Genomic DNA, 27,085 nt, shown 5'->3' with positions numbered 1-27,085 from the left:
TTCTATTTTATTGGTTTTAGTTTTTACTGGGATATAAGTTATGTTGAAGTTAATTTGTTTTTTGGTATTTTTAAAAATGGGTCGATTATTCATTATTGTTTTCTTGTGCTTAAACTTGTACTTAAATAATAATTTTACAAAATAATATTTTTTTCACTACGTTATACAGGGATGGCCAGAAGTACGGAATAAAAATCATATCTTTTGAATGAGTTAATTTTTTTTTAAAATAATTAATTTTTCTTCAAGCCCCTAACCCCCAGCTACCGCTACTTTTTTTTTCAAATGGAAATATAAGGCATGAGGGGGCTCGTTGAAAAACTTATAGAAAACCGAATCCAGCCATACCAAATAAACAAGTTTTATTTTTTCAATAGCAAGGTTTTTAGGGTTGTATAAAACACCTACTTAACAAGTGAAATAAAATTTAATTAACTTCAGTGTTATCCTCCATGAATTTGCACAGAATAAAATAAAGAATTTGAAAATGTACCTACCACTGCTAACGCAAAAAAGAGATATTTTTTATGTTGCGTTTTTTTGGCACCACTTACTTGCCAGGGTTTCTGGTTAATTTTTCGCTTTAGCTGTAATTGGAGTTCGAAACGTTACTATTGTGTCAAATCAAGTTATTTACTGAATTGCAATGGTATTGTTGGAAAAGCAACGCATCGAAATCTTGATATTGCTTGGATGTGGAGACAAAATAAGAAGTCAGGCTGAAGTACGCGATTTATTTAATGCTAAATATCCCGAAAACCAAATCTCGCAAGGGACAGTTAGTAAAATATTTCACAAATTTGAGGAACACGGTACAGTGCAGACGGATGAAGCTACGTTTTATTTAAATGAAGTGGTTAACAGGCACTGCATTAGAACTTGTTGAAAATCCTCATACTTCAACTGTTTTATTGGCCCCTCGATTGGCCCGCAATCACGATGCTTCTCGAACTGCAATTCGAATGTTTCTGAAACAAGAGAAATACCACCCCTATAAGGTATGTCTTGTTCAAGAGCTTTTGGAAGACGAATATGATAGGCGATTACAATTTTGTGAGAAAATGATGAGACGGTGTGACGACGTTTTATTGAAATGGAGTGGTTAACAGGCACAACTATCGCTTTTGGTCCCAGGAAAATCCACACTGGACATGCGAATCGCATACGCAGCAAAAGTTAATGTATGGGCAGGTATCATCAACAACAGAATCTTGGGCCCATTCTTTTTTGAAGAAAATCTTACTGCTGCACGCTACCTGGATTTCCTAACATTTGACCTGATACCTGCTCTAGCTGTGATTTTCCCTCATGAAATTGATCCAGATATACCGAATGAAAGAATTTGGTTCCAACAAGATGGCGCTCCCCCACATTTTGGTATTGATGTTCGAAGATACTTAGATGAAATGTTTCCAAATCGCTGGATTGGTAGACGGGGTACAGTTGAATGGCCGCCAAGATCCCCCGACTTAACACCCCTGGATTATTTTCTTTGGGGATATTTGAAAGAAAGAGTCTACCAGGACAGACCGGATAATATTGAGAATTTAAAGAACAAGATTAGGGCGGAGATGCATAATTTACCAGCTGAAGTCATTCAGAATGCTGTGGACAGCTTTTACTATCGTCTTGGAGAATACCAAATAGTGAATGGAGGACGTTTTTAGCATTTGCGACATTGAGTTTATTTTTTTAAATTATCTAGTTGTTTCAATTTCTAAATTAAAAAAAGCTTGCTTTGATTGAAAAAATAAAACTTGTTTATTTGGTATGGCTGGATTCGGTTTTCTATAAGCTTTTCAACTAGCCCCCTATTGCCTTCTGTTTCCATTTGAAAAAAAAGTAGGGGTAGCTGGGGGTTAGGGGGTTGAAGGAAAATTAATTATTATATAACTGAAAGATGGGAAAAAAATCAAAATCAGTTAACGTGTTTCGGCGTTTTAAAAAAATTAACTCATTCAAAAGGTATGAATTTTATTCCGTACTTCTGGCCATCCCTGTATACAAACAAAATATGTATGAACCTTGATTGGTAGAGTTATTGTAACGACTAATTTCATTACAATTTATCTGTTCTTATTCTTAACCTGTTTTGTAATTATGAATACATAAATAAAATATCTCTTTACTTTTTTTTTTCAGTCATATGTAGCCAATATCCTAATCGCCGTCAACCCTTACAAGGAAATTCCAGCTTTGTACTCCTCAGACACGATAAAGAACTACAGGGGTAGATCCTTGGGAGAAAAACCCCCGCACGTGTTTGCTATCGCCGACAAAGCCTACCGCGACATGCGCGTCTTAAAACAGTCCCAGTCTATCATAGTTAGCGGTGAATCGGGGGCGGGCAAGACGGAATCCACCAAACATCTGTTGAAATACCTCTGTGATAGTTGGGGTGCCGAGGCCGGTACTCTCGAGCAAAAGATATTGGACGCAAATCCGGTGCTCGAGGCGTTCGGTAACGCCAAGACCACCAGGAACAACAACAGTTCCAGGTTTGGGAAGTTCATAGAGGTGCATTTCGATAAGACTTTTAAGGTTGCCGGCGGGCACATTTCACACTATTTGCTGGAGAAGAGCAGGATATGTTCGCCCCAAGGAGACGAGAGGAGCTACCACATTTTCTATATGCTGATGGCTGGAGCCCCAGAGGGCTTGAGGCAGTCGCTGGGGTTGACTAAACCAGACGATTACAATGTGAGTATAACAATTATTTAAGAAAGTAGGCATGTGTCATTTGATCGAACGAGTTTGATTAAATAGTGTCTAGAGACAGCTGATTCTCTTTGTCTTGAGGCTCCGGTATGTGCGCTTTGATTCTTAATAAAAAATTTAAACTGATAGGTTAGGTCAGGATCGTAATCGTAAAAATGATTTCATTAAACATATTTCTGGACTACGTCACATGAGAAACAAGCATGTAGGGAGCCTCCAACCGAAGTAAATTTTCTCCGTTCCCATTGCCGATAATTGTGGAATAGCTAGATCACTTCTAACCTACACAACGACATCAAAATCACTCCGATCGGACTATCCCTGCGCCCAGCGGTGGCGACCGAACATTTGCTATATTTTGAAAGTTTATACCTCCCTATACATAGACCATTAGATTCTACATACTTTCCTAACATCTAGCGTTACACTACCGATTCATTAAACATTTCAAATATTAAAAATCATTTTTTTTTTTAATTCAATTATATCTTCATACGTGGTATTCTGAATCGGGTCCAAAATTGGCTCATAAAACAGTTAAATTGGATCCAGGTATATAAACAATCACTTGACAGGAAATTGTTTTGCAGATATTGTAATTTAATATATAGTCTAGGTAACAAAGAAAAAAATAGGGTAAAACCTCCGAATACTTTCGGATAGATCCTTAATGTTAAAAATATAAAATTAATAGTTTCTTTGACTTTAAAATATTTTTATAGCACATATATTATATGTAGATAGAACTCTTCAATAGTTTATGGTATTATAAATAATTTATTACAATATTTCAACCTTTAAAAACTATCCCTAATAACTACCCCTAATAACAAAATATTAAAAAGAAATAGTTTTTAACAGTTTGAAATGATCTGATAGTACAAACAGAATAAATTAAATTCTTTTACCTGTTTATAATACAATTTATAATTTATTGCATTGTTAAAAACCCTTAAAAACCACCCCCAATGACAAAATGTAATAAAACTAAACTTTTCTACTTTTGAATATTTTTCGTATATTTTTTATTTTTAGTTATTTTCAAAAATATGTTATTTTTTTGGAATTAAAAAAAATTTTTTCAATCAAAACGTAATATTTTAAAAAACATGCACTCTATACTCTGCGGTTGAAATTATAGAGAGTGACTCATCGCTAGCTTTTGGACTAGTAAGGGGGATGAAGCGTGCCGGGAACGAAAACCCATTGCCGTGTCTGCGTAAAAGGCAACAAGATATAGAAAATATTGAAAAAAGATAATAAAACTTAACATCTAATATTTTTTACTGTTTGCTATAACCGGCACTTTGATCCATTTTAATTATTACAGCATTTTAAAACGTCCCAGTTGTGTTTTTTTAATTTATAAATTTATTATAGCTATGGAATTAGACCCCTCGTCTACGCTTATGCTATGACGTTTCTCAGGACGGGTAAATCAAGTCCGTTTATACCCAACTAAAAAAGCATTTCCCTATTCCCTACCAAGTGCAAAAGACAGATAGAATATAGATCGATGTTCAGTGTAACTCAGTCTATAGACGATTATAGATATAGATAAAGATAAATAATATTGAACCGTATAAAAATCATTTTATATTTTATACGCATTATGGTAATAGTGTTTCTATATTATGTCTGAGTCACTCTCTATAATTTCGACCGCGGAGCATAAACGGCTTAAACTTGTATAATATATTGTTAGCACATAAAAAATGTAAATTGTAAAAGGATTACCTTTAATTTTAAATCTTGTGAAAAATTCAGCAGTTTTTGTACTGATTTTTTTTCCGAAAAAGCGAATTAACAGTTTTATTTTGATCATACTGTTAATTTTTATGCTAATGACTTAAAGTCAAGTTCACATTAAAGATTAGTTCTTTAAAAAATGTTCTGTACATTTTTCTTGAAACATAGAATTATTTTTAGTTATTTTACGTTAAATGCTTCCAATTTACATAAATGAAAAAAAAAAACTAAATCTTTTTCTTTTTCTATAAGCTTCCTTTTCTTCGTTATGTTTTTTCCAGAGAATGTCTATTTTTCGAGTTATTCGAGAAAAACTACTGAAATACTTCTTTTTTAATAAAAAATTTACATATTCAATCACCAATAACTCAGAAAATATTGACTTATCGAAAAATGCTCATAAGATACTTTTTGCTTAAAATTGATTGCTTTATCGATTCCAGGGGTTATTTTCAATATTTTATTTTTCACCCCCTAGAAGGGGTGGCTTCCCTGCAAAAGCGCTCATCGGCACAACATAACTTTTGTTTCTTGAGCTATTTTCTAATTACAAGTTTCACGTCAATCGGTTGTATCTGAAAGAATTTGGAGGGGAAACCCTTGGTTCCGTGGATTAATAAGAATACATACATGATATATTTTGGAAATTATAAATGTATCCAAAATTAATAATACGCATCATGTAATAATGTTATCAAATATTGATGGTTTTTACTTAATTAAAGTGATTTGTTATTAAAATATAAAAAAAATGAAGTAACTATTTTATTTTTTAAATTAAAAAAATGTGAATATGAAATAAAAAATAATTTAAATTAATTTAATATAAAAACAAATTAATTGAAACCTTAAAACCATTATAGATAAATTAAATTTGGCAATTTTCTATGGATAATTTCACTAAAAAATTTCATTAAGACCAATCAGTCATCTATATCCAATTCATTTTAAATGTGCGTCATTCATTAATCACTTAATCACTTTTAATTTGAATTAGCTGCTCTTGAACTATTAGAAATGTAGGAATGCTAGAGAAAATTAAGTGTACAGTTTTCCAAAAACGGTATAGCTTTTTAATATGTAATGGTTTCCCATAGTTTTTTTAATAAGTACTTGATTTTTTGATATGATTGATTTTATTTTATTATTTTTTTAGTTATTCTTTTTTAATTTGAATGTTTTCTGGTTTTCTGGTTAGTACCAATAGTTCTATTTACTGGCCGGTTATGTTACCAGATCTGAAACCATATAAACGTAACTAAGTCTTAAAATCCAACAGTTAAAGATATAAGAAAAACATAAGATTAAATAGCAAAGATTTTATTAATTCTCAATAGGAAATTCAATGTCATTGCAATAAAAAAATCAGAAATACGCCACTGCTTTGGTGGTTTCAAAAAAGTATCGCCGAAAAATTGTTAAATGTTCCAAATATAAAAAACAAAACTTCGTCATTCGATATTTCAAAAATGAAACATTTGCAGACTTAATTCATATGAATTCTTTTTATTATTTTTAGTCATGCATATATATTTTTTTAGTATTTAAAGTCAGCCTGCACCAGATATTTCACCACATCGGCCAGCGAAAGGAAACTTGGCTCAGGCCAAAAAAGTGCTGACCACAACAGTAAAGGACCCCTCAAAGACATCCTCCTAGATGACATGGGAGATTTTACAGAACTAGACAAAGCCCTGTCTCGCTTGGGAATGTCGGACGGCGAAAGACTGCAGATCTACACAACTGTCGCCGCGGTTCTCCATCTCGGTAACATTGAATTCGAAGATAACCCAGAGGACACGAGAGGAGGCTGTAGAGTGGCAGCTAGCAAAGAGAAATCCTTGATAATGTCATCTAAACTTCTCGAGATTGACCCCACCGAACTGAGGCAAGCTCTGGTTGCTAGAGTCATGCAAAGCAGTCGGGGGGGTCTGAAAGGAACTGTGATTATGGTGCCCCTTAAGATATATGAAGCTAATAATGCCCGTGATGCCCTTGCCAAAGCTATTTATAGCAACCTTTTCGATTATATTGTGAACCGAATCAACCAAAGCATTCCGTTTCAATCTTCTAGTTACTATATCGGTGTGCTGGATATCGCTGGATTTGGTAAGATCATTTTTTTAAATCAGTTGAAATATTACCTCGCCAAATATGAAAGTGCAATTGCATGTCACAGTTAATCACATCAGTCACATGTTAATTAGTTTTATGTTTTATTGAGAATGTATTCTATTTAATTTTAGATGAGAAAGAAAATAAGTAAATTTAAATTTTTTCCAGAGTTCTTCACCGTTAATAGTTTTGAACAGTTCTGCATTAATTACTGCAACGAAAAACTGCAACAGTTCTTCAATGAAAGAATATTAAAGCATGAACAGGAATTGTATAAAAGAGAAGGTCTGAATGTACCTGAAATTACCTACATAGACAATCAAGACTGTATTGGTGAGTGACAACAATAATAACCAGTTATAAAAAAGCATTACTAAAATCAAGGAGTTTTATTCCTATCCAGATTAATGCAGAACAAGCAGGAAAATTACCACAAACAACTATTAAAATTGAAAATTTGGTTGTGGTTATTTTTCTACATTTTCTTCGCTGGCAGTGGTTGTTAATTATTTGATTTTAGATGTGATTGAAACTAAAAACAAGGGCATCTTGACCCTTTTGGATGAGGAATCCAAGCTCCCAAAGCCGTCCTACACTCACTTCACAGAAGAAGTTCACAAGGCCTGGCCTAAGGAGTACAGGTTGGGCCTGCCAAGGTCTTCCAAACTCAAGGCACATCGTAGTCTTAGAGATGACGAAGGATTTCTGGTCAGGCACTTTGCTGGAGCTGTTTGTTACCAAACTGTAAGTGAATAAATAAGCTTGTTTTTTTTTCATAATTTTCTCTGATGGATGGGCTAATGCAATCTTCAAATAACTATTCATACTATCAACGAGAGCATATCCAGTGTGGAGATATGCCATGCATTGTTATCAAATCTCATCTTTCTTGATTCATATACAAGTTTTTTCATAATGTCACAGAAGTTTAACATTGAAGATACACAAACACATTGTATCATTACTAAACACTGAACTGATTGAAACTGACTATTGTTCTATAAATATTGAGGTTGTTGGGTGGAATGACTTGGATAATTTCTTTTTAGAAATATTTTATTGACAAAAACAATGATGCCCTCCATGCCTCCTTAGAAGGCATCATTCAAGACAGCAAGAACAAGTTGATCCAGACATTGTTCTCAACGTCAATGGCACAAAAGGGTAAACTGACCTTCATCAGTGTCGGCAATAAATTTAAGACGCAGTTAGGAGAACTTATGGAAAAATTGAGAAGCAACGTAAGTTAATTGTTTTGTTGCGTCTATCCAAAAATTTCATTACTTCCTATGTACTTTTAGGGTACTAATTTCATTCGTTGTGTGAAACCAAACAACAAAATGATTGACCAGCAATTTGACGGCGGCTTAAGCTTGATGCAGCTCAAGTGTTCCGGTATGACGACCGTTCTGGAGCTTATGGAACACGGTTTCCCGAGCAGAACGCCGTTTGCCGACTTACATGCCATGTACAAAGACTATCTTCCTAACGAACTGAAAGTTCTTTCAGCCAAAACATTCTGTCAGGTAAAATAGCTAGATTTTTTTTTAAATCGATAGGCTATGAAATGAATCGTAAATCGTCGAATACTTTTCAGGCGATGTTCCACAGCTTGAAGCTTCAAGACAGGGATTTTAAGTTTGGAGTGACGAGAGTGTTCTTCAGACCGGGAAAGTTCGCGGAATTTGATAAAATCATGAAATCGGACCCGGAGAATTTGAAATCCATAGTGGCTAACGTCAAGAAGTGGTTGATAAAATCCAGATGGATGAAAGCACAATTCTGCGCACTTACCGTTATAAAAAGTAAATTGCATATTTTTTTACACAGTAATGACAGATAGCACAAAATGATTCCCTTGGAGGGAAGAAATATTTTTCCTGTGCGTTTGGCTGGGTGCAAAACAAATAGTTATGGAGTACTTTAGTTTTTGACGAAATTTCTTTTTTTTATAAGATGGGGGGCTTTTTTATAGCGATATTGAAAATGGTGAAATAGCACAGACTTGACCATACATACTTTTTTTTTAGTTTCTGGGATATTTGGAAAAAGTGAATTCAATATTTTATTTTATTTTTTATGTCAGAACTACAGTAAAAAGAAGAACACTTCTTGGTCTCTTTTTCTGTGCTTGTTCGTAGATATGCCAGTTTTGTTGTCTGATGTTCCATTTTCAGTTTACCATCAGCTACTTATTTTTTTTTTAAATAAGACGAAATACATATTTTAGAAATATTTTTAATTTTTAATGTTACTTTTGGCTATTTAATTCCATTTCCGACACATTTCAGTCATCATCAAAAACTTTTTGAAAACATTTTTAAGTAAGACTCCCCCCGTTCCTTCCCACTCCCCCTTCCTTCCCCTCTCCCTTCCTTCCCCTCTCCCTTCCTTCCTCCTCTCCCTTCCTTCCCTACCTCCCACCCTACCTCCCTCCCTACCTTCCTTCCTTCCTACCCCACCTCCCTCTCCCCCTTCCTCCCCCTCTCCCCTTTTCCATCCCCTTCTCTCTTCTATCTCTCACTCCCCTCCCTCTCATTCCCCACTCTCCATCACTCACTCTCACCCCTCTCTCTCCACCTCTCTCCCCCTCCCTCTCCATCTCTCTCCCCCTCCCTCTTCATCTCTCTCCCCTCTCCCTCTCCATTACCCCTCTCCCTCTCTTTTATACTAACACACTTCCATGTGCTCAAAAATACATGCACAAATCACGCTTTTTCCTTCCTACCCCACCTCCCTCTCCCCCTTCCCCCCCTCTCCCTTTCTCCTTCTCTACCCCTTTTCCATCCCCTTCTCTCTTCTATCTCTCACTCGCCTCCCTCTCATTCCCCACTCTCCATCACTCACTCTCACCCCCCTCTCTCCCCCTCCCTCTCCATTACCCCTCTCCCTCTCTTTTATACTAACACACTTCCATGTACTCAAAAACCAACAATACATGCACAAATCACGCTTTTTTTTAATGTTTTCAGCTCATATCACTAACCTTCCACAATGACATCACATTTTAAAGTTATTCCATAAATTTTTTTTAGTGAAAAACAATATCGCATTCCGCAAAAAGGCTCTTCTCATCGTTCAGAAAACCGTCAGGGGCTACCTGGTGAGGAAGCAACACGGGCCCAGAATAAAGGCTCTGAGAAATATCCACGCATTAAGCGGGAACCTGCAGAAGGTCGAAGCCAGCGCTGCTCAGCTGAAAAAAGATAAAGATAGCATCACTAACCAAATAAATCAGCTGAAAACTCAGTTCGGCTCTGCCATCGACCGAATTAAGGTAAGAATAAAAATTTTTTCGTCTACGCTTTGCTTGAAGCAATCGCATTTTTTTACAGAGTGACGACAAAATTAATCCAAAGGCCGCCCAAGCTTTGTATACCGACTTGGTAGCAAAAGTAAATCTACAGATGGCGGCACTGCAGAAGAAACTACAGGAACAAAAGAACGCAGAAGAGCAGGAAAGGTTGAGGAAGATACAAGAGGAGCTGGAGAGGCAAAAGAGGTTAAAGGAAGAAGAAGAACGTAAGCAACGAGAGGAGGAGGAGAACAGGAGGAAGAAGGCAGAGATCGAGGCCAGGAGGAAACTCGAGGAAGAGGAAAGGAAGAAACAGGTAATAATTTCAACCTATAAATATTTGATAACTTTTATTTACACTTCAATATAAATTTATGCAGTGTTTCTATATTTCTTATACATGGAACTACCGCATATTCTTAGGATCGTGTTACATTTCGCTGCCAGAGGGTTAATAAACTTGACAATTTTTCAAAAATAATACAAACTTTAGGTAGAGATAGGCTTAGATTGTCATCGATGTACAAGGAATATTGGGACACCCTGTACATGTTGACAGAAAACAATAATCGATCTCCATTGAACCGCAATTTTAGGAAGAGGCCGACAGGAAATTGGCCCTTGAACTGCAGCAACAACAGGAAAAATTGGCACAAGAAGAGAGGCGCTACCAGGAGCAGCTTGAACAGGAACGGCAGGACCGTGAGTTGGCGTTGCGGCTAGCCCAGGAAAGTAACGGCCAACTTGAAGAGAGCCCACCCATGATCCGCAAGTATGCAAAAGTTTATTCGGGTTTTGTTTACGTTGTAGCTTCCATTTTCTCTCCTTGAGCCTCTTTGTATATGGTATAGCAAAAAAAAAAGTTAAGAGAATATATATTAGTTGCTAAAATGAAAGATTTATGAAACTGTTATTGTCGCTTTGTCGACGTTTTGTGTACCAAATTTTTTTATTAGCATTAGTCGGGTGCTTTTTGGGAATGCATAAAATATATATAGGGTGATTCAAAAGTGTTGAGTCGCTCCCACGAGGTCTTCCTTTAAATGTTTTTTTGCAATAATATTTTTAAAAACATTTATTTATTTTTTTTGAGAAAAAAGTCCATGGAAAATTGTGAAACAAATATTTTGAAAAGATTTTTTCTTGTAATAAATAAAATTTAATGATATATGAAGGATTTTGGTAACATATAGGGTGTCTTGATTTGTAAGTGTTCTTATGCTTTATCCATGATGTGTCTCGTAATTTATACTCGAATTGCCATTGGGCGAGTCCGGCATTGGTAGACCAGTCCACCTGATGTAGAATCGACTGCGGCGCTCTGGTCATCAAAGCAAACTTGTATTGGTCCACTAGGTCGTAAATAATTTTTTGCATAGGATTCTATAATTAGTTTGGTGTCGAACGCCGTTCACTTGGCTTTGCCAGTTCTTTGGTATATGTATTATTAATTATTAGTTAATATTAATATTTGTTCATAGCGTAACCAATAAAAGGTAATAATTATTAAAATAAATGTTACATGTAGTTATCTAGTAATTTAGCATGGCTTTCTGGAGACCCATTGAAATGGATGATAACGAAATAACCTGGGAAAATCCCCAAATAGTTGAGCCAGTTTTTGTCCAAAGCATCGAAACAAATTCAGATGTTAAAAACAAAGATTTACATGTACCAAGTACTTTAAATATATATGAATGTTCGAAAAGAGAAAATAGTGAATAATGCGATAAAGAAATTAGGAAACGGATTAGCGAATTAACTAAGATATCAAAAACGACAATTTATCGCGTAATTAAAGAAGGAAACATTATATTCATGGTACAAAGAAGAAATGGACAAATACAAAATTTAAGAATATTGACGATTTTATCAGGGATGTATAAACAACATAAAGTTCCTACTTTAAACATGATTCGAGATAAATTTAGCGATTATCCTGATTATAATTATAAATCTTTAGATATTTTATGACATGTTTTATTACAATGCGATTTTAAACATAAAAAACTTGATAATCGTATGGTAATTATGGAATCACGACGTATAGTTGCACTTCAGGAAGATTATTTACAAGAAATTAGAGAACATCGTCAACTAAATAGGAATATAGCTCAGAATATAGTATTTCTAAACGAGTCAGGGCAAAATTTTTCTGGACGCCTATGAATTCCGTAAAGTTTATGCATTAAATGTTTTTATGCGGTTCCAACTGATATCGTAACGACTATACAATTATGCTATTTTTTACTCATTTATTTTTTCTGAATTAATTGATCACTTTGTACATTCGTAGCATTTGTCTTTCATTTGTTTTTTTGTTTATCGCTTTATCGTTTAATGGTCTGTACACAAAGAGAATTATAATATTTTTCATAATTAGAAAATTAAACGATTATAATGAATATAATTGAAGATAATTTATACTGAACTTCCCAAACAAAATACAAGATATTCGTATTTAGTGGAATAAAAAGGAAAAACATTTAAAGGAGGATTTTTGATTGAATGTAAATGCTTTATATTTGCAATCAGAGATGCTAAGAGAAGTTACCTGTAACGAACAATCATCGAACTTAAGGATCAACGAATTTTTTAATAATTATTTTACACTTTTATAGTTTTTTAAAATCATTACTCACGCATCACCAAAACTCATTTCATTCATTTCCCTAAGCTCTAAGTATTATACATCCAATGTTTTGATTCCGTCTTATATACACAGAATGTAGCATCCAATATTTTAACTGAATAAAAATCTCAAGAAAATCGTATATCACCTGTGTTATTATTTAAATAGATACTCGAGGAGGCTTACGATACTTTCTTTTTGTTTGTGTATATATTGTAAAGATTGTGGTGGTAGTTTTTATGTCAATTTTGTCAATGCTTCTTGTTTCCATGATGCAGCGGGGGAGTAGAGCCGGCCAGACAGTCCTTCAAACTCAACAGGTACATATTTTTTTATTCTGTTGGTATTAACTGCGGTGAAGTGTAGCGATTTAACTCGTTGGATTTACTTTACTAACACCTTAGTTTTGTTGGAGACCAGGCGGTTGTTGAACATTGGGTTAAGACCTCTTTTCTATGATTATAAACGGTTACATTCAAAGCATTCTCCTTTGAGTAGCACCGTCTTTGTATTTCAGTATGATTCACACAATTTTGTTTGCTTTACCAAAAATTCGATAATCATATTAGACATTTCTTTAAGAAAAAAGCCGACAGCTTAATTGAATTGTTAGTGTCCTTTGCTAACAACAAAATTTCATTTCTATGGAATATACAGGATGTTTGCTGAAGTAAATACAATTTTTAAAATGCAGTGTTGGAAAACCACGTCATCTGAGGTTAGAGTATGGAACAAGAGATAATTACGTGAATATCGTGATTCGTAAACTTTCCAAAGAAGTAAAAAAATATTGAAAATAGAAACATTAAACTAAACACAATTTATTTAAACAAATAGGTACAAAGAAGACTAAGAAAACGTTACAAAAATAATAATAGTATGAATAAAAATGGACCATCTAAAATGGTTCAATATAATAAATGATTTTAATTATAATAATGAATAAATAAATATTGTACTTTAAATATGGTACTTACCAAAGCAACAAGATTTTTGCATGTATCGAAATAATATTTTGGTGTTAGCATTCGACATGTACAATTTAATTAAGCTATCAATTTTTTTATTAAAAAAAATGCTTAATGTAATTTTCCGCCTGAAATTGAACAGAAATAAAAATTACATAAGACAGATCTTATTAATTATGCTATAAGTAAAATATATTACTAATTTAATTTTTCATATTAATCATATTCTAAAAAATTTTAAAAACCTCAAAAGATACCTTTTTACTATTTTATTTTTATCGTTGGTTGGTTTTATTTTAAAATTATAAAAAAATTAACTGTAAATTATAACAAGAAAAGATGGAAATAAATCGATGTTCATATACAGGGTGTACCAAATTACATTGGCCAAATTTTATCTGATGATAGAACTTCCCAAAATAAAAATAAAAATGTTTCCTTCCTATGATGCACAGGGTGTTCATATTGAAATATATGTATGGTTTATAAATATTAGGGTGGCCCAAAAAAAACCTATTTTTTTTTCGTGTCTTGTGAAAATATATTAGTTTATCGTGTTTTAAGAGCCCCCTCAAAAAATCTACTCAAAAAAAAATTTTTTAGGGGTCGCTCAAAATTTTTAAATATTTCCAAAATTGTCAAAAACTTGTTTTTTTTTTTTAAATTTTTTTTCTCGTTATTTTATCATTTTTTAGCTTGAAAAAAATCTCGATTCTAAAAATTTCAAATCGATATTTTAATTTCTAAAGGTCACTCATAATTATTTTAACTTTCAAAGTAGTGTACCTAAAATGTTTTCGAGCGACCTCTAAAAATAAATATCAGCGAACTAATAATTTTTTTTATTGAATTTGGTGAACAAAAGAATAGAAACAAATCACGAGACACTTAAAAAATTTCTTGACGAAAAATTTACTACTGCACTGTATCAAATATTTATAATTTTTTAATTTTTTAAAATTTAAGTGATTTATTTCTATTCATTTGTTTGAAAGTTAAAATAATTATGAGTGACCTTTAGAAATTAAAATATCGATTTGAAATTTTCAGAATCGAGATTTTTTTCAACCTAGAAAATGATAACGAAAAAAAAAATTTTTTAAAAATTCAATTTTTGACGATTTTGCAAATTTTTAAAAATCTTGGGCGACCTCTAAAAAATTTTTTTTTGAGGGGGCTCTTAAAACATGATAAACTACCATATTTTCACAAGAAACCAGAAAAAAATATTAGTTTTTTTTTGACCCTAACAAATATATTCAGAATTCCTAGGGATGGTAGGTATCTATCAAACAGTAAAATGGAAATTTACGAGTACTTCACTTTTATCTTTAAAAAATTAATACTGTGAATAAAGTCGTTTATGTGTATGCAAAAAACCAAAATTATAAAATTTTAGTTTCAAATCTGTGAAAAATGTTACATCAATGTAGAGGAAAATGTTATCTAGGCCTTCCTGATTTATTCTCAATGATTATTACACATAATTTTGTCTTAAAAATGATAAAAAAAAATACCTAGGTTATTTAGACGCTTTGAAAATATTAAAATAAAAACATTTTTGTAAATTTCAATTCGAAAACCCTGTATTTCGAAAACTAAACATTTCCTAACATATTTATGGTTACTTTTTTATATTGAGAAGTTCGATTGTTAGGTTGTTTGGCCTGTGCAATTTGTGACACCTTGTAAGTAATGTTACATTAATTTAGTAAAATACAGATTATAAAAAGTCAAATATGAAAGAACAAATTTTGGACTACTGCTGAAAAGTATGCAGAATTTCGTATACAGGGCGAATCATAATTACGTCTAAAAAATTATATCGAAACTTTTATGTGAGTAAATCGAATGAATTTAGAGCACTACAAAAAGTTATATTGAGTTAAATATTTAAAAGCGCTTTAAAAATGTAGCAATAAAAATTCATGTTTTGAAAATCAACTAACCACGTTTTGAAGGGTCGATATTTTGAATAAATGTTATAGTTTAGTGCTTCATTTTTAAAGTAATAAATTTTTTTTATTTGTTAATTTTGTCCTTATTTTGATATATTTTCTGATTAAGTGAATAAATCACATAAAAATTAACAATCTGCATCTGTTTAAGGAAGAATTTTTGTTCTGAGATATTTGGTCATTAGCTTTAAATAAATGTTTTACATCTATAATGGCTCACCCTGTATACATACTTTAGAGAAAAAGATAATGTTATTTACCAATTTTGCTGATTTTGAGTTATATGAAAAAGCATGTTTCGTACTTTACTAGTAGAATATTTGAAAATATTGTATGTATATTTCATTCTTCATAGTATATCGTAATTTGGTAAACACATATTCTACTACCACTTAAAGCTGGTGACGGTCTACCATTAAAAAAGTCATTTCAACTTTTATTATTCGTACTAATTCGTTTTTTCGGCCATACTTTAAATAATTTTTAGCTGTGAACTTTTCACTTTTTTTTATTTATTTAAAAAAGTGGAAGTTGGCCATTGGTATTTTTTGATCTTTTGATTGATCAAAATAGTATAATCTGTTAAAAAAAGCTGTAGTGTTTTGTGTATGTGTGTGTTTGTGTCCACCTATCTTTTCATAAGCATTATTGGATGTTGGGTTTTAAGCAGGGAAGTTGGTTACAATCCTTAGATTTCTCAAATATCAGATTATTAAGAGAGAATTTATTTTGTTACTAATTTCAGATTGTTTCTAATATTTTTCTTATTACTATAATTTTTTTATTATTAGCCTTATACTTTAAAGATATTAAGCTAATCCAAAATTCTAAAAATGTCACTAAAACTTAAATGAAATCATGATCATTTGATAAATGCGTATATGACGCTTTGTTCCCTTTTTCTTGGACATTTGTTTTTAAGACCAGGAGACCACAACTTTAAAATTTTGAAAACAGTTTTATTATTTATTTTATTAAAAAAATATATACTTACTCTGTGTATCAGCAGAAAATAATCTTTAATTTCTTAATAATCTGACATCTGCGAAACTTAGAAGCCTTATATAATATTTTTTCATTTTTCCTCATATTTATTAATTTAAATTATAAATCAAATCATTAATGAATATACTGGTGTCTCGGTACTAACTTCCTCCTGACTTTGAACTGCTCCCACAGATCCGAAGCGGTGAAGAACCAACAAGCCAACCTTGCCAAGAGTAAATACGACCTTTCCAAATGGAAATATTCGGAGCTGCGCGACACGATCAACACGTCTTGCGACATTGAGCTGCTGGAGGCTTGCCGTCATGAATTCCATCGCCGTCTCAAGGTGTACCATGCCTGGAAGGCAAAGAACCGCAAGCGCACCACCATGGACGAGAACGAACGTGCCCCGCGTTCTGTGATGGAGTCTGCAGCGAAGACTCCTCGGCTGCCTCAAAAAGCCATCTTGGATAATAATACCCAACGCTACTTCCGTATTCCGTTCCAGAGGCCCGGCGGTGATCAGAGCAAGAGGGGATGGTGGTACGCTCATTTTGACGGGCAGTATGTCGCTAGGCAGATGGAGCTGCATCCTGACAAGGCCCCCATTCTTCTAGTGGCAGGTAAGTGGGTTGTAGTTGCAATTGTCACAACTTTTACGACATTTTTTGTGGGATCTATGAAAATATAAGAGAAACATGGTTAAATGGGGAAAGTTTTAGAACATTCGTTACTAATTTAATTACTATTAAATTCACAGATTGGCTGTGCACTTTCCAGATATGTTGTAAAAATAAAAATTAAATATAACATTTTCGGAAATTTACTGTAATCTTCTGGCTTCAAGAAACTATCATTACATTTATTTTTCTCTTATGGCTACAACATTCCTTTATTCTATTAGTCTGAAACATCTAATACATTTTTTTTTACTTGAGAATCATCATCATATTTAATGAAATGGGATTTTTATAGCATATTAAAATATTAACAGATAAAGTAATAGATACTTACTTTTTAATACTTATAGAGAAACTATAATAGTGAAAATCCTGGTATTTAATATTAATTTGGTTAACATTAATTACAGGTATAGGAGATATAAGATATAACGAAATCTATGACTGCTTCTCAATGAAGCCCTAGACATTGAGTAACAGTAACCATTCATAGATGTACCGCTTTTTTTTATCTAGCTGTGTTGTATTACAATGTTGCCAACTTTAGCAATATTTTGAGATAGCGGCGATTAAAGGCAAATGTAGCGGCTTTTTGACAAAGAGAAGTAATAATAAAATCAGAATTATGTTTAATTTTCTAATCCAATGGAAATGTTGTATTGGGATTTGATTGTTTTTTTACTTAATCTGAGATTTGTATGCTATGCATCAAAAATCACATCACCTTGTTGCTAATTTATAAACGCACATTCTTCTATTACTTTTGTATCATATGTCAAGCAGGTCCAGGTCAAGCCATAGCTGTGTCTAGTCAGATTTGGGATTAATATTAATATAAAGATTTAAGTCATCAGTCTTATTGGTCCATATCGCTAATAAAGAGTAAAAAGCAATGGGCCAAGTATCGAACCTTGCGGCACACCAGGTGTTTGATTTAATCCAGTGAGAAATAAACCTATAAAGCATGTGTCATACATGGGATCTAAAATGTCATTGCTGCTCAACACCTAAAGGTGCAAAACATTGCTTTGTACCTACTAGTAGTACCTTGTAGTTACTAGATTTTTTAGGACATAACAATAATAAACACTATTAATTGTCTTTTTGGTACTTTATCGATATTTTTTTTTGCTCTTAGGATATATTGTTGGAAAACTAGGCAAATTCTAAATAAGATAAAATCATGTTGAGCGCTGAGTCTATAACAAAATTCTTCGTAAAAAGTTAAATATTTTCACCCAGTTAAAAAAATTCTTGAAAATAAAGTTACAGATTTTGGAAAATATGACATTTGTTTTTTTTCCAACATTCAAACTTAACAGCTAGAGCTGATCTGTGAAAATAATTAACTTGGCAGTAAAACGATCCCTATTTAACTGTTTTTTTATCTTTTATAAATTTCGAAATTCCAATACTTGTTTCACCAAATTGGTAATTTCAACTTTAATAAGCAAAGCTCTTTTTGTTACTGAGTTATCAGGACCACTAATTAATCTGAATTATTTCCGACATAATCTATCAATGCGATATATTTTAGGAAAAGACGACATGCAGATGTGCGAACTGTCCCTGGAAGAAACCGGTTTGACAAGGAAACGAGGTGCTGAAATATTGGAAAATGAGTTCAACAAAGAATGGGAGAAAAATGGTGGAACGACCTACGTTCGACCAGCCGATAGGAAATAATAAAAATTTGGATTCACATATAATTAAGCTACATTCCTTTTCTCTTCAAGACTTCAAGGGGCTTTTATTTTAAATGTTGCAATTATTAGCTTTACAGTATTATATAATAAAGTTATGTAATGTAATTCCATGAGAAAAGTAAATTTATAAATAAATTATTTATCAGTTTCTATATTTTTTCCTTCACCTTTTACTCAAAAACATTATTGTCTCTAATTTCTGTTTTGTTGGTTATTCCATATAGTTTTCATTTTTAATATTTTGACATTTGTGTATTCGTATCCTTACATTTTTTTTAATGACCTCATCAAATAGAGGGTTAAATATTTATTTAGAAGTGACTGTGGTTCTAACAATTTTCATCTTAACCCTTTCGCTGCGCAATACGTCTGAACGTAGCTACCGCGCCGTGCGCAATTGTTTATCGCGTGCGAATATATACGTCTGGAGCAGTTAGACCACTTATAGTTTTACATTATGTTGTGTTAAATTACGATTTGCGATAAATTTTACGATTTTATTTTGAATAAAATACAGTATATGTACTAAATAGAAACTGAAAGAAACATGAACAATCTTGGTACTATTACCAGTACCTCTTTCCATAAAAATATTTGTCACAATCGGTATAAGCTCGCCCGCAAAAATTCGCCTTACCAATTGCAATAACCGAGTCACTATGCGCACGGTTGCAAATATATACGGTTTGAGCAGCCTGATCCAATTTAACTATTCATGCGAATTTATCCGTCTGGAGGCCCTATAAATTTTTAGCGAATATATACGTCTGGAGCAGTGAAAGGGTTAAGGATACAAGAAATAAAACCTTTGCAGTACGAGGAAATATATATTTTTCTCATTCAGTTCTATACATTACTGAAAACTATTTATTTAAAAAATATAAACTACGGCACAATAATTATATAATTTACCTATTTAATTAATAACTAAGCTCACATGCTGCGGATTTTCTTCTTTTCTTTATACAAACTCTCTTTTTGAACTACAAAAAAGTAAAAGAAAATATATGTAATTAATTATCTTTTAAAAAGTCAATACTAATATCAACTTTACACTCATAATTAGAGCTCAACTGTCAGTAACGACATTAAGAAATAAATAATTTGTCCATTTTACCAGCGTCTTTATTGCAAGTGAAAGTTGAACCTTAGCAACTACTTGTATCATTCAAATGCTTTCTGGAATAGTCTCCAAAAACGTACATTTATCAGTGAAAAGTGCAATATAATTTAAATAAGAATGTTCTACAAGAGACGTAATACTTGCATATAAAATATTGATGTAGATCTTTCACAGTATTTAATCCACATAAAAATTGTAATGTATTACATAGTTATACAAGGCTTGGATATATTTTGTCAAATTTTTCGGTTCTTGCTGGTTCTCGGTCACTAGGGAATGGATATTAAATTTAAATTAAATCATGCCTATTTTTGACTACCATTATATCATTAAATTTTAATATTGCTCCACATCCAATTTTCGGCCACCAAAACAAGCTACTAGTAATCATTTTCCAATTCTTATTCCTATGGCAAAAAAAAGGTTTTGTGTGAGCATGTGTTCGGTTATTTACTTTTTATTTTTTAGTGGTCGCAATAGGACAAATCGTTCTTGACAAATCAGATGTCTCTTTTTTCATTCTGTGAGACGCTAGTGACCTTTAGATGTAGCATGTGAAATACTTACACCAAGAAGTGACAGTATGGGTCCCTCTACTTCCCGATCTCTTCGGTTTATTTACGCACTGAAGTGTCAAGCTCTAATTTTTTACTGAACGTTTCAAGCAAAGCAAGAAATACAGTAGTGGTCTGTTAAAGACATATTTCGGTATAAGATGATATATCTGTGATAATATATAAGTACGTATATTATAAAGAATATTATATACAGATCGGATTTTGCTGTACTTCTCCATTTGTAAGTGGATGTATGGAAATTTACTAGCCTTATAATTCAATGATATTGCTCTTCGCTGAATGTGCTTGAAACATCCAGTAACTGTTAAATATAACTAAAATTGTACTCCAATTTGTAAAGTTAAATATATGCTTGTCAAGAGATTACAATATAAATAAATAAATTGTACGACTTACTGTAAGGGTCAAATCTAATAACTTCCAATTTGTCTCCTAATCGTTCTCTGATTTTGTTGAAAGTATGACCACTAACAACACTTTCCATTTGAACCATAATATGTCTAATAAAGATACATTTTTTATATTAATACCTAAAGTAACCATACTTTCATTACTTACTTGCTTTTTACTCGTTTTAGTAAGATATTGGTTAAAAACATCTTTATTATTAATTAAAATTGTTAAATTATTTCAAATATTATAACCTCAAATCTCATATGTAATTATAAGGGCCTTTCGATTTGGCAAAAATAATAGCTATTAGCTGCTAATAGCAACTTAGAGTTACTCTGAACTGATATTAGTTGCTAATAGGTACAATTTTTGCCAAAACGAAAGCCCCCATAACCTCACGCTCACATCTCATGCCTAGATAAATGATACTAATCTCATGTCAAACCATTTACTTACTAATTTTTAAAACAAACAAAATATAAATATTACCTAAAATATACAGCTAAAACAGCTGATTTAAGTTGAAGCCAACACGCATGCACCAAGTGTCGCCGTCGCCTGAATTTTATTCTGAATGGTCAAATCCGTGCAGACTTTCGTGCCGAAGTGTAAGTTGGCTAGCAAATTGATTCTGAATGCACCTTTACTTCTTTTTTAAGCAGTATAATCAATCGGGCCGTGTTCTTTTATTCATCATCTCGATATGATGGACTCCGTAGAGCCAATAAAAGATTAGAATTTTTTTAAACAGACCAATATCGGGTAATTATTTAGTATAGTGGGACCCACAAAACATATAATACAAGAAGGTCGTTTTCATAATACCAAAATCGAAACACCACTGACATTAAAAGACAACAACTGGCTCCCTCACTGTGTCTGGCCGCCCAATAAAATGGAACTAAAGATAGCCGAGACGATAATGATGATTACTTTATTATCTACCGCCGGTAAAACAGATGCCAATTTGCGCGGGCTTCTGAAAATACATTCTAAGGGTCGTATATGACACTATACTAAAATTAGAACTAATTTCAGTAATTAATTAAGAACTTTTTAATCAGGCATAGTATCATCCACAAATTGCAACAAAAATGTTGCAGTTTCTGTATGATACTATGCAAGATTAAAAAGTTCTTAGTTAATTACTGAAATTAGTTATAATTTTAGCATAGTGTCATACGACCCTAATACTACTTCCTTTTAATATTAAAAAATATATACGATATTACGATTTATAATGGTAAAATCGTATTTTACTCGTTTAAATAAACATAAAAAAAACTGCAAAATTTATAAAACAGTATTTATTAGCAATTTTAATGTGGTTATTAATGTTATAAAGAGGGATAATCCCCTCGATTCCAAATCATTGAGGCTAATTTCTAGCCATGGAATAATGGCGCGGTTATTAATGTTGCATACAAACAAACAATTCTATTCACAAACTTTATATTTTCTGTTAAACCTGTTTTCTAAACACACAAACAAAATGGAAAGTTGACGGAGAAAAAACAATCTTTTAAGAATATGAATGTTTTGACATCATAAATAAATAATAAATATTTTCCTTTTGTGTGTAAACAAACATAACCCTTTTCACTATATTTAATTGGAAAACTCAATTTAATATTTACTTACCTTTTTGCCAAAACTTCCAATATTTTTCTCATACTTACTACAAATACATAATATAATCAAGAAAAACGTCATGCTAAACAAACGTGAGTCGTGAATTTCAGTGTGGAAAAGTTAGTAAAAAATTTAAAGACACTAGATTTTACATAGTGAAAAAACTTGTAACAAACGTAACAAACTTAAAGTTACTTCCTTTTCCTCACCCCGTTCTTCGTGTGTCTGGACAAGCTCCATCCCCTCCCTGTTGCGAATCTGGCAATGTTAGTTGCACAGCCATGGTGGGACCCTCCCAAATCTTCACAAAACTTTGTCTACTCCCCTATTTTCGATGTTGCTGAACAAGAATCTGAACTTATTTTTGTCGGTCGAACCCAGTTTTCGAGATAAAAAATTTTCAAAATTCTAACCTGGATATTTCAGATAACACTACGTAGAACTTAGATATGTAGTAGAACTCTGTATATTTTATGTCTCTTTCAAAACATCTGTTATGAACAACTCAACTCTCAACTCTCATTCATATCTGTTCATCCCACAGTTAGTTACTTTAATTTTATCTATTAAATAGTTAAATACATATTTTTTTTAGTTTTAGTTCAAATTTGGGAAAATGTGTTTTTTAAACAATGTTGATTGTTTATTACAGATGGTCTGAAAGCTACATAAAATATAGAGTTCTACTTAGTGTTATCTGAAATATCCAGGTTTTGAAAAATTTCTTTCTCGACAACTGAGTTCGACCGCACAAAAAAAACTTCATATTCGTGTTCAGCGCCATCGAAAATAGGGGGGTAGACAAAATTTCGTGAAAATCGGAGAGGGTGCCACTATAGTAAATAATTATCCAATATCGATGGAATTCATCACATTAAAACGAAGAATAAAAGAACACGGCCTCATAGTCAGACACAGTCACTGATAATTCATATTACTGAGTTGGTAGTTGACGCGGGTGGGGGCAACGCACTATCATTAAACGGTACGCTAAACATTGAATTTACACAATAGCTGCTTTATTTTAATTATGCACAGAAGAATAGTTATACCTAAACGATATTTAAAATCAAATCAAATGTCAACAGTAAAGAAAATCCTATTATTTTCGTAATTAGATAAATGAATCTAGTTGGTGTTTGTCTGATTCTGATTCACCCACTAAACACGAAACGTAAATGAAATGTTGCAAATGAGATGTTTTACTAAACATTTGAAACATTAACTAGAAACGTTTCTGTTTCATTACAGAAATGTAGCACTTGAAAACTTATTTAGTGAAACGTAGCCGAAACGTTACAATTGAAGAGAGTTTGAAACATTACTCGAAACATTCCCTTTCGATCTCGGAAACATAACAGACGAACAACCCTTTGCTATTTTTGCTTATCTTATGGAACATTCGGCATTAGTTAAATTTTGCTCTCAATCCCCAATCCTTCTCAAGCGTTAGTTCATTTGCCTTTGTTATATAAAGACATAATTAGAAAAAAAAATGTGGTAGCATATTTATAACACAAGTCTAGAAAAAATGTATGTTCGTGACTTGCGTAGACTGCGCGTAACAGCCCGAGTTTATTTGTTTCCCGTGTGTCGTTTCAATTCGTATTATGTTAGGTTAGGTTTGCGGTTTGTCAGTTTGCTTGGTTTCGTTGTTATTCATCTTTACTTTGACGCTATTTTATGTGATAATTTGTAGTGTGTGCAGTTGTGGTTATTGTAAGGTGCATATAAAATAATGAATATTGATGCAAAATGTTTAAAACGATATGTGTAGAGATTTCCAATTTTGCGTCACATCTACCTAAATATAGTTATACCCACTACCTATTACAGACAAGAGGACAAGGGACAAGAACTAAGAAAATGGAACAACAACTATACGTTTCGATATAATTTGAAGAGCAACTACTTAGTCAGTGAGAACTATTTGAAATATGGATGAATCAAGTGAAATAGACGTCATTTATTTTATATTTTGTACAAATGTTTATATTTGTTTATGTGTATAGGCATGCTTAAATAAAAGAGTTTAGGTATACCTACAGATATTTACTTTGTCAAGATATCATTTTGTATCCTTATTTCTGCTGTATAATTTATTATTATTAAAAGGATATATGTAATATTGACCATGCGTAGAAGAAATTATAACTTTATATTATTTTTCAGTAATGTTATTTGTTTTTCATGTACCTACCATTTTAAGATTCATAATCATAACTAACTTTTTCTAATTATCAGTTCGTCATTGTTACCATATTCATGAAGGTCTCAACATTAGAAAATTTCCATTTCAGAAGCGTATTTGAACTATATAAAATGTGTAGCTTTTTTTTAATGCTTCTGATATTGTTTTGTGATATTTTTATTTGTACGATGAATGGCAAAATTCATAATCCATATTAGAAACTTTTTTCAGTGGCTTCTCAAAAAGAAAGAAATTCTTAGTAAAAGTTGCCGCATCCCCAAACTAGAAGAGCATATTTATTTTTTTTAATATACAATGTAACTTTTTTTAGTTCGAATTAAGTCATTCACAATACAAATAAAAATATCACAAAGGAGTATTAGAGATATTTAAAAAAATACTCACACTATTTATACTATTTCAAAAACGCTTTTGAAATGAAAATGATCTAAAGTTGAGAGCATTATGAGAACAATATGGTAATAAAATTATTATGTTACTCAAACATTTCTGAAAATATACTGAAACGTAAAACAAAAATATCGAGGGCATAAATGGAACATAAAAAGAATGTTACTGAAACCAATTTTTTGAAACGTTTCATTGAAAACGTATTTTGGGGAGGACATCTTGGGCTTCTAGAATGTTACGAGAAGGTTGCATGGGTTTTTTATGAAACGTTTCAAGAAAAATGGAAACGTTTCTGAAACATGTCAGAAACTGAAAAATGTTTAGTGGGCAGTGATCGTGATTCAAGCTGAGAGCAAAAGAAAACGGCTAATTTATATATTTATATTTATTTACTAGTTTTTTTTTGTTGTAGGAACTTATTTCCAATCAATTTTTTTATACTAAAGCATTACAAAGACTTTTTTAAAATTATTTGTTAAAGAAAGGAAGGTAATTATCAAATTCATATTGGCCTAAAACAGCACATCGTCAATGTATTTAATTTTGCTATTACTTTTTGTAATTTTTAGAAAATGATATTGAAATTAGATTCTTGATAAATAAAAGAAGAATCGGTTATGAAAATTCCCATTGTATAAAATTTAATATTTTTGCAATCCATTATTCAGAATTATTTTTTGACACGATGATGCTTATCTGAAAAGTAATTTTGTATGTACTTTTGTATGTTTTTATTATACAGGATGTAACAAAAATCAACGTACAAACTTTGGAACTATACAGAATACCTTAAAATAATGATAGTTATTTCTGTAATTTCTGAGTAGGTACGTCAACTTGAATAAATAATTGAGTACAGTTTTTTTCGTATGTAACATTTAGAATTTATTAGTTTTATAAACTGTTATAACAAATTAGTATACATATTTTTTAATTAATATTTAAATATATTATAACTAAATAGTACGTTTTAAGCAGGTTTAGTTACAACCACATAAAATAAAATAAAAATCACTCATTTTTACAAAAAAAAAAATAAAATACAGTTTAAAGATATCGCAGTCAATTATTTTGGAGGTACCCATCCCCCAAAATGTTTCTCCAGTTCCTCCGCAACTGCCAAGCAGAGGCGGTCTTGATTAGGAGCAGCCATAATCTAAAAAATATATATAATTATCAGAAGACGTTAGATACAAGAGAATACATTTTATATACAGGGCGTCCGACAGCTTCTTGAGTGAAAATAAACCGATTTAGATCAAGTTACCTTAGTGCAATGCATTTCCTTAAAAAGTAACCTGTTTTAAACAAAAAAATTTGTTGATCTATTTTTTTTAAAGGTATGGTACTTTTTCAAATAAAGGACCCCGCACAAACCTTATGGAAAATGGCTTTCGGTCAAAATGGCTGAAATTGAAATATGATATAGCTCTCACCTTCCTGAGCAAAAGTTGTCATGTGCCCAAAACGATCCTATGAGTAGGTTTAAATAACGAGCGTTCAAATAAAAACGTGGTCAAGTTGGTTCTGAAAATTTGGACGTAGGGCGTAGCGTATAGCAAATGAACTTAAACGTCATCTGTCAAAGCGCTATATCGCCGCTATCAATTTGAATATTTTCGTTTTAAAAAGCGTTTAAAATGGTGTTTTCTCAAGAACAAAAAGTGTTTATCATAGAGTCCTACTTTAGAAATGGACGCAAGATTGATGGAATATGGAAGTATTCTATTGAGGAATGTTTCATAGAATTTCAAAATCAATTTCCCGGCGTTGTTGAGTACAAAATTTTTCAAAGTGCAGTTCAGCGTTGTGTTAATGTTTTTCGTGAAACGGGCAGTGTAACAAGAAAAGAAGGAAGCGGCCGACCTAAAAAGCGGACTGAAGAATTAAAAGAAAATGTCCAACAAATAATGGAAAATGCGCCAAGAACTTCTGTACGTGTTTTATCA

The 27,085-nt window shown here is 32.2% G+C and overlaps 3 protein-coding genes across 6 annotated transcripts in view; 1 reads left to right on the top strand and 2 right to left on the bottom strand.

The window, feature by feature from the left end:
* LOC108908651 (myosin heavy chain 95F) overlaps positions 1–18,958 on the top strand; it is a 56,437-nt gene extending 37,479 nt beyond the window's left edge. The window contains exons 4-16 of one of the 2 annotated variants that reach the window (XM_018712754.2): positions 2,143–2,700; positions 6,009–6,576; positions 6,751–6,915; positions 7,103–7,326; positions 7,632–7,823; positions 7,884–8,108; positions 8,180–8,387; positions 9,618–9,859; positions 9,918–10,193; positions 10,474–10,649; positions 12,788–12,829; positions 16,615–17,045; positions 18,640–18,958. In XM_018712754.2, coding sequence (XP_018568270.1) covers positions 2,143–2,700; positions 6,009–6,576; positions 6,751–6,915; positions 7,103–7,326; positions 7,632–7,823; positions 7,884–8,108; positions 8,180–8,387; positions 9,618–9,859; positions 9,918–10,193; positions 10,474–10,649; positions 12,788–12,829; positions 16,615–17,045; positions 18,640–18,788 — 3,456 coding nt within the window. In that variant the 3' untranslated portion in view covers positions 18,789–18,958. The remainder of the gene's footprint in view (positions 1–2,142; positions 2,701–6,008; positions 6,577–6,750; positions 6,916–7,102; positions 7,327–7,631; positions 7,824–7,883; positions 8,109–8,179; positions 8,388–9,617; positions 9,860–9,917; positions 10,194–10,473; positions 10,650–12,787; positions 12,830–16,614; positions 17,046–18,639) is intronic. The other variant, XM_018712755.2, reaches the window with a different exon arrangement.
* Positions 18,959–19,615: 657 nt separating this feature from the next.
* LOC108908648 (39S ribosomal protein L33, mitochondrial) lies at positions 19,616–21,303 on the bottom strand. The gene is made up of 3 exons (XM_018712751.2): positions 21,068–21,303; positions 20,906–21,009; positions 19,616–19,791 (listed from the first exon to the last, which is right to left on the bottom strand). The coding sequence occupies exons 1-3, from the start codon at positions 21,106–21,108 to the stop codon at positions 19,742–19,744; spliced, it is 195 nt and encodes a 64-aa protein (XP_018568267.1). The 5' UTR covers positions 21,109–21,303; the 3' UTR covers positions 19,616–19,741.
* A 4,737-nt stretch (positions 21,304–26,040) lies between these two features.
* LOC108908654 (fatty-acid amide hydrolase 2-A) overlaps positions 26,041–27,085 on the bottom strand; it is a 33,647-nt gene continuing 32,602 nt past the window's right edge. For 2 of the 3 annotated variants that reach the window (XM_018712765.2, XM_018712764.2), the window contains exon 10: positions 26,042–26,292. In XM_018712765.2, coding sequence (XP_018568281.1) covers positions 26,203–26,292 — 90 coding nt within the window. In that variant the 3' untranslated portion in view covers positions 26,042–26,202. Of the gene's footprint in view, positions 26,293–27,085 lie in introns of all 3 variants that reach the window. The other variant, XM_018712763.2, reaches the window with a different exon arrangement.

This window comes from Anoplophora glabripennis, unplaced genomic scaffold (genome assembly GCF_000390285.2).
Source record: "Anoplophora glabripennis isolate ALB-LARVAE unplaced genomic scaffold, Agla_2.0 scaffold208, whole genome shotgun sequence".
Taxonomy (NCBI): domain Eukaryota; kingdom Metazoa; phylum Arthropoda; class Insecta; order Coleoptera; family Cerambycidae; genus Anoplophora; species Anoplophora glabripennis.
The sequence above is the reverse complement of the archived record's forward strand: the minus strand, read 5'-3'. Positions and strand labels throughout refer to the sequence as shown.

What these genes read in the sequence shown, in the direction of transcription:
- LOC108908648 (XM_018712751.2), bottom strand. Translation starts at nt 21,108, where the DNA reads ATGTTTTTAACCAATATCTTACTAAAACGAGTAAAAAGCAA. An exon ending in CTAAAACGAGTAAAAAGCAA is followed by an intron (nt 21,010 to 21,067) that starts GTAAGTAATGAA and finishes TATCTTTATTAG; the next exon opens with ACATATTATGGTTCAAATGG. An exon ending in TATTAGATTTGACCCTTACA is followed by an intron (nt 19,792 to 20,905) that starts GTAAGTCGTACA and finishes ACTTTTTTGTAG; the next exon opens with TTCAAAAAGAGAGTTTGTAT.